We start from the raw sequence: 13,696 nt of genomic DNA, 5'->3' as shown, positions 1-13,696 counted from the left end.
ACATTATTGCTGATGATGTGCTCATTACAGGTCAGGGTGAGACTCAGGAAGCGGCAGAACAAGACCATGATGTGAAGCTGAAACGGTTCCTGGAGCGGTGCAGACAAAAGAACATTAAACTGAACCCAGACAAGTTCAAACTGAGACAAAGTGAGTGCATGTACATTGGGCACCGCCTGACAGCAAATGGACTGAAAGTGGATCCAGATAAAGTTCGTGCCATAGAACAAATGCCGAGACCGACAGATGTAAATGTCACGGCCGAATGGGGTATGTGTCTCAGATTAAAGCCTTTAAAATAGAATTAAATTGGGAAGTTTGGATTACAAACAATTAAAACTGACAACGCCACCTAGTAAGGGACTAGGACCCGTTTTAAAAGAGGTTCTTAACCCAGAGGTGAGCAGTGCATATCAACAGAGGGTAAAACAATTTTTCTCTATTCCAATCAATTTATTTATCCAAAAAAATAACGTTAAAAGTACCAATAAAAAGCTAACAGGCTAAAAGTTCTTAAAATCAGGTCACTACGGAATGGGTGACCACTGGACTCGTCATGCAGGGCCTTCTCTCTGACGGGGGTTGAGGGGAGCTTCTCCAGTCCTCCGGGGCCACGGCGCTGCGCCTCGCGATCACGCAGGCTCTGGAGCCTGGGAGAAAGAGAGGATCTGCCAGTGGGGGAAGTAATAACAGGACCCACGCGTCTCCCTCCCGTGTGTGGCGACTCACCGGGTCTGGGCGGCGATATCCAAGCCGCCCAGTATGCCGCAAACACGCGTTGAGCACCGCCGTGCGTTCCAGACCTGGCCCCACTTTACGGCTCCCGTGCGTCTCTCTCTCGCTCTTCGGTCGTCCTGCCTCTGTGCCGGTGCTGTGCGCCCTTGTTTCAGCCTAATGGTCTTCCATGGTGCTCGTTACAGACCGCCATTCACCGTCGCTTCTGCCCGGTTATCTATCATGCTGCCCATTGCACGCTGTCGTATACCGCTGCTTCTGCCGCCGCTGCACTGCCTGTCCGTCTGCGGCTCGCCACTGCGGCTCACACCGCCACGCGCCCTGCGGCTCACCCCGCTGCCACGCTGCCCATTCCTCCTCTCTCTGTCCTTTCCCGCTCCTGCTCTCCAGTCTTCGTCTGATTGTCTCTTTTGTTTGCTGTCATTGCCCCAGGTTCAGTCCTGCGTAATCAACTGATTGGCACCAGGTGCGCTCAATCAATGTCCACAGTCTGTTCTGCTACATGCCGGCAGGTAGTGGGCATGGCCTAAACTCATTAGAAACAAGGGGAAAAAAAAAAGGAATATGCAAAGAAAAACAGCACAACAAAACATGCAAATTGACAAACTAACACAGAAATCAAGCAAATAATTTCACAACAAACTGCAAAAAAAAAAAACACACCAAATAATCATGCAAATAAAGAAAATCAAAGTAAATAAAAGGCCACATTCCCACATAAAAGTAGTACAGAGACTGTTAGGTATGGTAAATTACTTGGCTAAGTTTTGCCCACACCTTTCAGACCATTGTGAAGTATTAAGACAGTTGACCCACAAAGACGCGGATTGGGACTAGACAGAGCAGCACGAGAATGCTTTTGTGACACTAAAAAAGACTATTGCAGATGCTCCTGTTCTGAAGTACTACTGCCCGGAGGAGGACCTGGTAGTACAATGTGATGCATCAGACACTGGTTTGGGTGCAGCACTCATGCAAAAGGGTAAGCCTATAACCTATGTGAGCAGAGCCCTCACACAGACTGAGCGAGGCTATGCCCAGATTGAGAAAGAGTTTCTAGCTGTGGTGTTCAGTATGGAAAAGTTTCATCAGTACACATATGGACGTAAAGTTACGGTCCAATCTGACCATAAGCCATTCGAGACCGTAGTGAAGAAACTGTTGTTGACCCAAGAGACTTCAAAGAATGATGTTACGGATTCAGAAATATGATGTGACTGTAGTGTTTGTTCCTGGCAAAGACATGTTACTGGCAGACACCTTAAGCAGAGCATATCTCCCAGAAAGCTCAAACCAAGGCTCTGTGGAAGGGGAAATAGAGACTGTTAATATGGTGCAACACTTACCCATTTCAAGTGACAGTCTGAGCCAGATCAGAACAGCTACAAAAGATGACAAAACTCTTCAAGCTGTAATACAAATGATGAAGCAGGGTTGGCCGACAGACAAAAGATTGTTGTCATGGGACCTCAAACCTTACTTCTCATTTCAGGAAGAACTAAGTCACCAGAATGGCATTGTGTTTCGTGGTGAACGTGCAGTGATTCCCTCTTCCCTGCAGAAAGACATCACCCGCCGCCTGCATTTCTCTCATCTAGGTGCAGAAGGATATCTTCGGAGAGCCAGAGAATGTGTCTATTGGATTGGCATGAACGACCATATAAAGACACATATTGCTCGTTGTGATATCTGCAGGTCAGTAGACGACAAGCAGCGCAGAGAGACTCTAAATCCACACAATGTGCCAAACAGGCCATGGGCCAAGGTCGGTGTTGATTTATTTCAATTTGACAACAAGAACTACCATGTAACAGTTGACTATTATTCCAACTTTTGGGAAATAGATTTTCTGCCAGATACAAAATCTACTACAGTGATTAAGAAGCTAAAAGCACATTTTGCTCGCTATGGCATTCCAAACACAGTAGTCTCTGATAATGGACCTCAATATTCATCCCACGAGTTCCAGAGATTCAGCCAGCTATGGGAGTTTGAACACAAAACCTCATCACCAGGTTACCCACAAAGTAACGGCAAAGCAGAGTCTGCTGTGAAAACTACAAAGAGACTGTTACACAAAGCCAAAGCTTCTGGACAAGACCCCTACCTTGCACTCTTGGACCATCGCAACACACCTTCACAAGGACTGGACAGCAGCCCAGCGCAGAGACTGCTGAGCCGCCGCACAAGGACGCTTTTGCCAGCAAAGAACAGCCTTATCCTGCATAAGTCACCCACACAGAACAGGCATTGTTCGACAACCAAATGCGTCAGTGTGACTACTACAACCGTTCTGCTAGAGATCTAGATGCTCTACAACCAGGTGACATTGTCAGAGTACAGCCATTTGAGCCTCACACTAAATGGAGGCTGGGCAAAGTGAAAAGACCTGTGGACTTGAGAGCCTATGAGATTGAAATGGATTCGGGAGCAGTTCTCAGGAGGAATCGTAGACACCTCAGACGTGCTCACGGTGTACCTCGAACAGGACCTGTCGATGTAGAGACTGTGGACCGGCAAGATACCCAAACAGAGGATCAACCGTCCCAACCAAACACTCAAAATGATACCTCTACTGGATCTGTGACAACCAGAAGTGGTAGAGCTGTCCGTCAGCCGCAGCAGTACAAAGACTTTACTACTTAACAGAAAGAGGGGGAAAAGTAAAGGTTAAAAAAAAAATGTTCAGAAACAGCATTGTTTATTTTTGAGAAGGTATTTAAAGTACATATAGAAAAAATGCACACGTTGAAATGCACTTTTATTGCATTGTCTGTTTTGGTCATGTGTTAAAAGACAATGTTTGTATATTTGTTAATGTTTGTTAAGAAAAGCCAATACGAACTTGTTTGCGCTCTTTAATGTGGCCATAAAAAGAAAAAAAAAGTTTTCAAAACGACAAAGGATGTAACAATATGTGATATTGTAAAGCATTGTTCACATTAGACCTGCCACTAGAGGGCGAACGAGTGCTTATGTATGTGTACAAGCCACCGGAGAGGAAGGCACTGATTTAATATTGTGCACGCAGTTCAATAAAAGCCCACCTCGTTGGGTCGGGGCAAAGAATATGGACTCATTTTTTGTATGAAAAACCACACTTTAACAGATGTAATGAAAGTTTGTCAGTGTTTGGTCAGTGGTGTTGAATGCCACACTAGTGTCCAACAAGTACAGGGACCAGTCCATTATCTGATGCTATGACAGGGTCAATAGTGACTTTCACCAGAGTTGTTTCTGTGCCATGATGCACTCTGAAAGCAGACTGAGACTCTTCAAATAAACTATTCCTTTGTAAATGTTCACATAATTGATTTGAAACAGTTCTCTCAAGAATTTTAGAGATAAATGGGAGGTTGGCTATAGATTGATAGTTAACTAAAACATTTGGATCAATAGTCTTCTTTTTAAGTAAAGGTTTGATTACAGCAACCTTAAAAGCTTGTGGTACATAGACTGTTACTAGAGAGAGATTGATCAAATCTGAGATAGGAGAAATGATTAAAGGTTGAAGCCTGTTTGAATATTCTAGTTGGGATAGGGTCTAAAAGACATGTCGATGATTTAGAAGAAGAAACTGTTGAAATTAGCTCAGAAAGACGTGAAGGAGTGAAGAAGTGTAAATATCCATCAGGTCTTACAGTCAATTCTAAAGCAACTGTACTCGATGATACATCTGTGACAGTTGTAGGAAGGGCGAGATTAATTTTTTCTCTGATTGCAACAATTTTATCTGTAAAGAATCTCATGAAGTCGTTACTGCTCTGAGTTAAAGGAATACAAATTTCAAGGAACTTTACAGAGTTGGGCCAAAATCTTGCAATATTTTAAAGAAAAAAAATATCTCCATGAGGAAGTAATTGGGTGAGGGGGAAGGAAAAACTCCCTTTAAGAGGAAGAAACCTTAAAAAGAATCAGACTCAAAGTGGAAAGAGGAGAGAGGAAACAAATGTGCTTTTGAGAGACAACAAATGATAACCTAGTTAAATTTTTGTCTTGTGCAGATACCCTTAGAGTTACAGAACTACGTCTCTGAGTACAAGCTATAGTGCATTGTTCGAAGTCTTTAAGTATGTGGCTTGTTTGTTCCGTCAACTTGCTGGATAGTACTTGTCTCTACTACATCCAACAACATTTGCTCAGCACTGCCTGCTACATTGTTTTAATGCTGAGCTTATTTCACATGTTCATACACCTATTTAGTATATATAATCAAAATTATTCCCATCTTTTTGTCTGTTGTCTAGGAAGTACTTTGGTGAGAAAATTGGTTTGTACTTTGCCTGGTTGGGTCTGTATACCCAGATGCTGATTCCTGCTTCTGTAGTGGGGGTCATTGTCTTTCTTTATGGATGTGCAACAGTCGATGACAACATACCAAGGTAAACAGATATAACTGCACGCACACACACACACACACACACACACACACACACACACACACACACACACACACACACACACATATACACACATGTTTGTTTTTCTATACCGGTGGGGACTTACCATTGACTCCCATTCATATCTAACTCCTAACCCTTACCCTAACCCTAACCTTAACCAACACCAAATCAATGCCTAACCCTAAACAAACGTTTTTGCACTTTTACATTTTTTATTAACAACAACATGGCCAAGAAAACGGTGTTGCCACCCGTGGGGACCTCATTTTAGGTCCCCACCGTAAGACAAGTCCCCACCTTTATAGCAAATAGTCAGGTCAAAGTCCCCACCGGAATAGCAGAAACAAGTATACACACACACACACACACACACACACACACACACACACACACACACACACATGTTTGTACTTCTATCTTAGTGAGGACATCCATAGGCGTAATACATTTCCTAGAGCCTTACCCATCACAACTGATTGCCTAAACTTAATCCTTACCCTAACCCTAACCAAACCTCAATTCATACCTGTTCTCTAAAAACAAGTCTTCACCCTCAAACATGGCTGTTTCAAAGTGAGGACCAGCCAAAATGTCCTCACTTTGTAAAAATGTTCTCACTTTGATAGTTAAATGCAGAAAATGGTACTCACCATGTAGCAAGTACAAGAACACACACACACACACACACACACACACACACACACACACACACACACACGCATGCACAAGCACAGAAATGATTTACTTATTCAGATCTTTCCTGAACTCCTCAATGAGTGTATCAAATGGGGTAAAGAGAAAGGAAATATAAATGTGAAAAAAGCAGAAGAGGAAGAAGAAATACAAAGAGCTGGAAGCAGAGGAAAATGTTTGATGAATTTGTTAAGAATTTAGGGCCTCCTGTCCTTCCTTCGCCTGCTTCTTATCATCCAAAGGATATTATGACATGCTGCCGGTACTCAGTTGTACATCAGTTCATCAGTGCAATGAGTACCAGGAAGTTACCTGCTTCAGTGCAAATGTCAGACATTTGTCCTTGGAATTTTTACTCCACTTTCAAGTTTCTCAGTTTTCATCATTTGAATGGTCAAAAGTTTTACAACATCCAAATTTTTCCTTTTTTTTGTTTATGGGAAATTCAACTAGTTCAAGTCCAATGGATAACTTGAAATGGTACAAAGATAAGTGGTGAATTGCCATTAAAAAAGGTAAGGTTACCCAAAACTGAAAAATAATGTATATTTTAGAATTAAACAAAAAGGTCTTTTTCAGGGAACAAGGAATAGGTTAACAACTTAAAGCTGTTCTGCAGCAATGAAGGTTGATCAAGCCTTCAAAATTGCTGCTACCAAATCCTACAGGTGTCCCAACTTTTCTTGATTACTTACAACCCCCTCTGTCTGCATAACAGTAGTGTTGGAACACATCATATAATACCCTTGAGAGCATTATTTGAACAGTATTGCACTGCAGCAAGTAGTGTGTTGCTATATAAATGGTGAGGAAAAGGCAATTACCAATAGAAGACAGACAGACCATCATAACACTGAAATATCGAAGTCTTCCCTACAGAGAAATTGTGAAGAAAGTCAAGGTGTCAGTCAGTACAGTTTTCTTCACCATCAAAAGGCACTCAGAAACTGAGGGAAACTCTGGCAGGAAGAAGTCTGGAAGACCCAAAGATGCAAAAGAATGAGAACACAAGTTTCTGAGCATCAACAGCTTGCGTGATAGGCTGCTCACAGGACAACAGCTTCAAGCACAGCTTAATAGTGGTCGTAGTAAGCAAGTCTCAGTTTCAACTGTGAAGAAAAAGACTTGGAATTGCCAAAATGCCAGTTGCAAGCCAGCTTAGCAATGAAAATGTTTATTAAATATTTCACAGTCTAAATGTATCAAGTAAACTAGAGCAGAATACATCATTCATCGAATCAGGTTTTTTAATTATTGCTTTTCTTCACATACATTTAGGACAGTCGTTCTCAAATTTTTTTCTGTTGGTCCCCCCTTAGGAGGACAAAAAACTTCCCTGCCCCCCTATTAACTTGGCGTGTATATATATATATATATATATATATATATATATATGTAAACTGTTTTAATATTAAAACGTGAATATGCAGGGCTGTGTTTTTTTTATCTGATTTCATTTTGTTGTTTTTCACAGTAAAGATCAGGAATATCAAACTCATAGTGTGCAGTATGTCCAGAGACCACATAAAGTCCAATCTGATCTCCAGTGGGCCCTGCCAGTAAAATCACAGCATAATAACCTAGAAATAACCGCAACTCCAATTTTTCCCCTTTGTTTTATTTTTTAAACAAAAAAACATCCTGAAAATGTTCACATTTAATGAACCATCTTTTTACAAAATATTATGATCCTGAAATTTCTTCAGAAAAACAAGTTCTGTTTCAACAGTAGCCTATTATGCCTCAGTTCATCATTTACACATCCATTGTAACTGCCGGATTACAGTTTATCTACAAAAAACACAAAACATTCAGTCACAGCTATCTGGAACTGAACGATCTAGTATTTTACTTTATGATCAAAACAACTTGTCAAGGTCTAGAAATTATTTTGAATTTCTAATTTTACAAATTGTACACAATTTACAGTTAATGTCATTTAAATTTTTGTCCTCTGTAAAGTCGCCAAAGCCGACAAGCCAGGCAGTCCATTTTGGCCCACGGGCATCGCTGGTAAAAATAATAGTAATTATTATTATAAGTAGTTGAGCTGAGTACTTGACGTGATCAAGTACACCGGTGTTCCGACTGCACACTAATAATGCATTCTCCCGTTCTCCGGAGTCCGTACTTCCGAGTCTGAACAGTCTTTGAGTCAGCGCAATTTCAGTATTGTTGTGCACCGTGAAAAATAGGCCGACATTAAAACAATATTTTAGTTAATTAGTTCCGCATAGACAGACCTTTTCCTCCCAGTCACTCGCACCCCCCTTGACATGCCTCTGTGCCCCCCAGGGGGGCATGCCCCACTATTTGAGAAACACTGGTTTAGGGCAACCACTCACTTATTATCATTCCATTAAATTTAAACACCTGACTTTAATTTTCACCTTAAAGTTAACTGCTAATCCTAGAGGTTCACATATTTAGGCTGCAAAGACATACATAATATTAGATTATTCTCTTCAATAAATGATGACTAAATTTGACCTAAAATATACCTACTGTATATTTTGTCACATTTCATTAATTTGGTTTTCTCCATGTACTTTCAGAACCTGATGATGTTTTGGGTCATATTTATTAAGAAATGTTGATAATTCTAGGGGTTCACAAACTTTGTATCCTCTGTAGATTAGCATCGCTTTTATGATCGTAGTGACAGGTGACCAAGATGTAAAAACCATAATCTGTTCTTAAAATGAAACATTAATAAAATGCTCAATGTCAACATCAAGTAAAAGAATATCCCTAAAAACCTGCATTTAGCATCGTAGCAGATGTATTCAGTCACAATTAAAATAATTATAAATTAGACTACGCGTGCACGTGTGCATGCACGCACGTGCCTGCGTGTTTTGGTGGGTTATGTGGAAACAGGACTGGTCATTTTGGGTCTGCAGACTGACCAATCAATTCTTTTGGAAAATGACATCACCATTTCTACAAAATCCCATAGACATCAGTACAGAGATAGTGAGGGGGTTTTTTTCTTCAAAAGATGAGAGTTTTTAGAGCTGTAAGTAGATTCAAAGCAATTTAATTGTTGTACAGGCCGTTGTGTTATGATATAATCCCAAAATATAAATTGACTAAAGCAATGAAGCCTTGTACCCTTGTTATCTTGTAAAGTATATAAGTACACCTACTTAATAGTTTTGATTATGTTTAATATTTGTGTGTGTGAATGGGCAAAGGAGAGGTGCTTTGCAGACCCTAGCTATGTTTAAAAATAGGATATATCTGATGCATATAATCCTAACTACAGCTATAACTACTCAGACTTAACGGTGGTGACACTGATAAGCCTATTAACTCACACATTCACACAGTCAGCAATACTTTACATTTTTTGTTAGCTTTGCCTCCTGGCTTTGACTGCAGCAGCTGTGATGCTTTGAGCTTTGTATATTGGATTAGGATTTTAATTTGTCCCTCATCAGAAATATGCATGGCCTTGTTTGTAATTGGTAGCTGTGTATGACCTCATAAGAACATGGCTGTAATCCTACAAGTATGCGCAGGACAGGAGAAATACTCCTGCAAAAGTACAGCATGTAAAAGAAGTGAAGTGTTAGAACCAAAATTTAAGCTACTGAAAGTAGAAAAAGTAAAGGATTCCTCATGCCAAGTGGTCCAGTTCAGAATAATGTATGTGATGTTATGCGATTGTAATTACTGTAATTACTGAGATTTTAGTATTCACTGCTGAATAGTTTGTAAATATCCCCCTGGGTATAAATAAGGTTTATTCTTCTGCATCTGTTTTATCACTGCAGTACTTTTGGGAATTAATAGGCTACATCATAATTTATTTGTTGAATACCGTTTGAATTATTAACATGAATATGTAACTAAAAATTAAAGTGATCAAATAAATATTGTGGTGTGTATACTAAATTAACCTCTGAACTGCAGTGCTTTTGTAGTGTGAGTGTACTTTGCTACATCACTGCAATCTGACTTGTTTGTAAAAAAAAAATGTTGAAAATACTGAAAAGAAAATGTTGGTATATTAGTTGTAAATTTTAACTTCTTCTTCAAGTAGGCACCTTTTCCTAGCTCTGGGAGCCTGAAGTGGTCCACTATATTTGATACACAATAATCAATCAATCATTCAATAAATAATAGAAAAGATGTCAGTGCTCAACAGTTCTCATAGAGCCAATTTGAAGAGCGGCGTTATCAGCCACTGTCCCCACCTACAGGATAATGATTTAATCATCCATAGGAAGGTAGGGAAGTGGAAGTGTGTAAATCTTTGACATTTGCATTCTTAAAATATAAGACAGTATAGATAATATAACAATGTCTCCGGTGGGGCAGTTGACAAATCGCACAATTGGTCTACTCGAGAGGGAAATGTGGAGTTCTCCAGAAATCACGTTGAAAGCATTTTTAATAGTCTGTCAGCAATTGAGGTTCCACCGTGGACCTGAAAGATCCGCAGCCAGACAGCACATTAGGACCTGTATCCATAGTCCAATGGGTCACAGTAGTTTTGGTGGTAAGGGGCCAACAGCGTATCAGACCAGGGGTTTTAATTTCATTGCTGATGATTATAGTTGTCACATTTCATGTTTTCAAACAAGACTGTTCTCTGTAATGAAAGAAGCAGAGACAACCTCAAACAGACAAGTTTTTGTAGGAATCTTGCAACATATCCAATAAAATCTCTTTTCACTAGAAATTCAGATATTTTGTAGTACCATAAACTAGTTAAGACATAAAGTGTAATTAATGACATGTTAGTGTGTTGTCCTAACTAATAGAAATACAACTCTTTGTGTATTTGTGTTCATGTGCATATGTGTGAATTTCAGCATGGAGATCTGCCACCCAAAGAACAACATCACCATGTGTCCTCTGTGTGACAGAGTGTGCAGCTACTGGAAACTTAGTACTGCCTGTGGAACGGCCCGGGCCAGTCACCTGTTTGACAATCCTACCACTGTTTTCTTCTCTATATTCATGGCTTTGTGGGGTGAGTGAACACATATCAGCTCTTTCACAAATTGACAACTACAACAAGTGTCCATTTTGTGAGTTCTACCTATAAAACTTTGTGGTCATTTTGGAGGATGTAATTTGCAGTGCTATGGAATTGATTCATTATTAGAAAAAAGTGTGTTATTAAAAAATTACCTTAGCTACTGTTACATGTTTTTGTATATATATATATATATATATATATGTCCATCCATCCATTGACTTCCGCTTATCCGGGGATGGGTCGCGGAGGCAGCAGGCGAAGCAGGTCATTCCAGACACCCCTCCCCCCAGCGATGCTTTCCAGCTCTTTCTGGGGGATGTCAAGGCGTTCCCAGGCCAGACGAGATATATAATCCCTCCAGCGTGTTCTGAGTCTGCCCCAGCATCTCCTTCTAGGCGGACATGCTTGGAAAACCTCCAGAGGAAGTCTCCCTGGAGGCATCCGACTCAGATGGTCAAACCACCTCAACTGGCTCCTTTCGATGCGAAGGAGCAGCGGCTCTACTCCGAGATCCCTCCAGATGTCTGAGCTGCTCACCTTATCGCTAAGGCTGAGCCCAGCCACTCTACTGAGGAAGCTCATTTCAGCCGCTTGTATCCACGATCTTATTCTTTCAGTCACTACCCAGAGCTCACGACCATAGGTGAGGGTTGGAGCGTAGATAGACTGGTAAATTGAGAGCTTCGCCTTACGGCTCAGCTCCCCCTTCACCACAACAGTCCGATACAACACCTGCATTACTGCTGATGCTGCACCAATCCACCTGTCCATCTCATCCTCCATTTTCCCATCGCTAGTGAACAAGAGCCCGAGATAATTGAACTTCTTCACTTGGGGAAGCAACTCCGCCCCCAACCCAGAGGGCGCAATCCACCAGTTTCAGGCAGAGAACCATGGCCTCAGACTTGGAGGTGCTGATCCACATCCCCGCTGCTTCACACTAGGCTGCAAACCGCTCCAGTACGCACTGAAGGTCATGATGTGAGGAAGCCAACAGAACCACATCATCTGCAAAAAGCAGAGATGCGATCCTGAAGTCCCCAAACCAGACACCCTCCTCACCCCAGCTGTGCCTTGAGATCCTGTCCATGAACACCATGAACAGGATCGGAGACAAGGGACAGCCCTGACGGAGTCCAACACCCACCGGAAACGAGTTTGACTTTGTGCCGAGTATGTGGACACACCTCTCACTTCGGTTGTACAGGGACCGAATGGCTCGTATCAACGAGCCCGGTGCCCCATACTCCCGCAGTGCCTCCCACAGAGCCCCTGGGGGGACACGGTCATAGGCCTTTTCCAGATCTACAAAACACATGTAGACTGGCAAGGCCGAACTCCCATGACCCCCTCAGCAGCTCCGCAAGAGTAAAGAGCTGGTCCACCGTTCCACGACCAGGACAGAATCCGCATTGCTCCTTCTGAATCCAAGGTTCGACAATCCGTTGGAGCCTCCCTTCCAGCACCCTAGAGTAAACTTTCCTAGGGAAGCTAAGAAGTGTGATACCCCTGTAGTTGGAGCACACTCTCCGGTCCCCCTTTTTGAAAATGGGGACCACCACCAGGCACCGTACCCAATGCCTACGCGACACTGTAGAGACGTGTCAACCAAGAAAATCCAACAATGTCCAGAGCCTTCACCTCGTTCACACCTGGTGCCTTGCCACTGAGGAGCTTCTTAACTACCTTGGCGACCTCTGCTGCAGATATGGCCGAAGATTCCCCCAAGTCTTCAGGCTCTGCCTCCTCCACAGAGGACCCGTTTACCGGGTTCAGGAGTTTCTAAATGTGTTCTTTCCACCGCCCGACAATATCCTCAGTACGGGTCAACAGTTCTCTGCTCCGACTGTACACAGCCTGAGCAAAGCCCTGCCTCCCCTGAGGCACTGGATGGTTTGCCAGGACATCCCTGTAGCTAACCGAAAGTCCTTCTCCATAGCCTCCCCGAACTCCTCCCACACCCGAGTTTTTGCTTCCGCGACTGCTGCAGCTGCCGCCCTTTTGGTGAACCGGTACCTGTCGGCTGCTTCAGAAGATCCCCGAGCAAGCCAAACCCGAAAGGCCTTCTTCTTCAGCCTGACGGCTTCCCTCACCACCAGTGTCCACCAGCGGGTTCTTGGTTGCCACCGCTGCAACAGGCACCATTGACCTTCAGGCCACAGTTCTTAATAGCTGCTTCTGCAATGGAGGCTTTGAACATGGACCACTCAGAATCCATATATGTAACAGTAACTAAGGTTTTCTAATAATGAATCAATTCCATGCTGATAAATATAATTCCATACACACACACACACATATATTGTGGTATATGAGTCAGTAGTAATTAGTAATTAAATGTTACCTCTGTTGTTCTAATCATATTCTTCCTGGTTTAAAGCTGCCATGTTCATGGAGCATTGGAAGAGACTGCAGATGAGACTAAACTATGAATGGGACCTTACTGGTTTTGAAGAGGAGGAGGTAAGTAGTTCCAAAAGACACCATTTGTTATCAAAGCATTCACATGAAATAATAAAGTGTACATTGCATATGTTCTTAACTCATTCGCTGCCATTGACGTCTATAGACGTCAATTAAAATCCGAACGTTCGCTGCCAATGACATCTATAGACGTCAATCATGTTTTTTGACTGGGGGGGCTGCAGGATAGTCTCTCGGAGCCTGTCGGTGAAAATTCTGGAGTTTTGGAACGTGAGAGTGTTGCGGTGGGGCAAAAGAATGACAAAGACAGTGATCATGGTGGGGCGACAGCAAAAAGTGCCGTTGCCAACAGCCGCTGGCGATCAAAGCCGCGCTAGTTTTCAGTTTCGGTTTCGCCACCACCGCTGTCTTGAGCTCATCTGACGAAGCCGAGTCAGATGAGTTTAGA

General features: G+C 42.3%; 1 protein-coding gene across 1 annotated transcript in view; it reads left to right on the top strand.

Annotated features, from left to right (window-relative positions):
* Positions 1-13,696, top strand: part of LOC110961801 (anoctamin-1-like) — a 113,575-nt gene that overhangs the window by 46,778 nt on the left and 53,101 nt on the right. The window contains 3 exon segments of the mRNA XM_022209545.2: positions 4,983-5,117; positions 10,655-10,815; positions 13,205-13,287. Coding sequence (XP_022065237.1) covers positions 4,983-5,117; positions 10,655-10,815; positions 13,205-13,287 — 379 coding nt within the window.

Source organism: Acanthochromis polyacanthus, chromosome 8 (assembly GCF_021347895.1).
Source record: "Acanthochromis polyacanthus isolate Apoly-LR-REF ecotype Palm Island chromosome 8, KAUST_Apoly_ChrSc, whole genome shotgun sequence".
Classification (NCBI taxonomy): Eukaryota; Metazoa; Chordata; class Actinopteri; family Pomacentridae; genus Acanthochromis; species Acanthochromis polyacanthus.
Note: the sequence above shows the minus strand (reverse complement) of the source record. Positions and strands in the feature narration are given on the sequence as shown.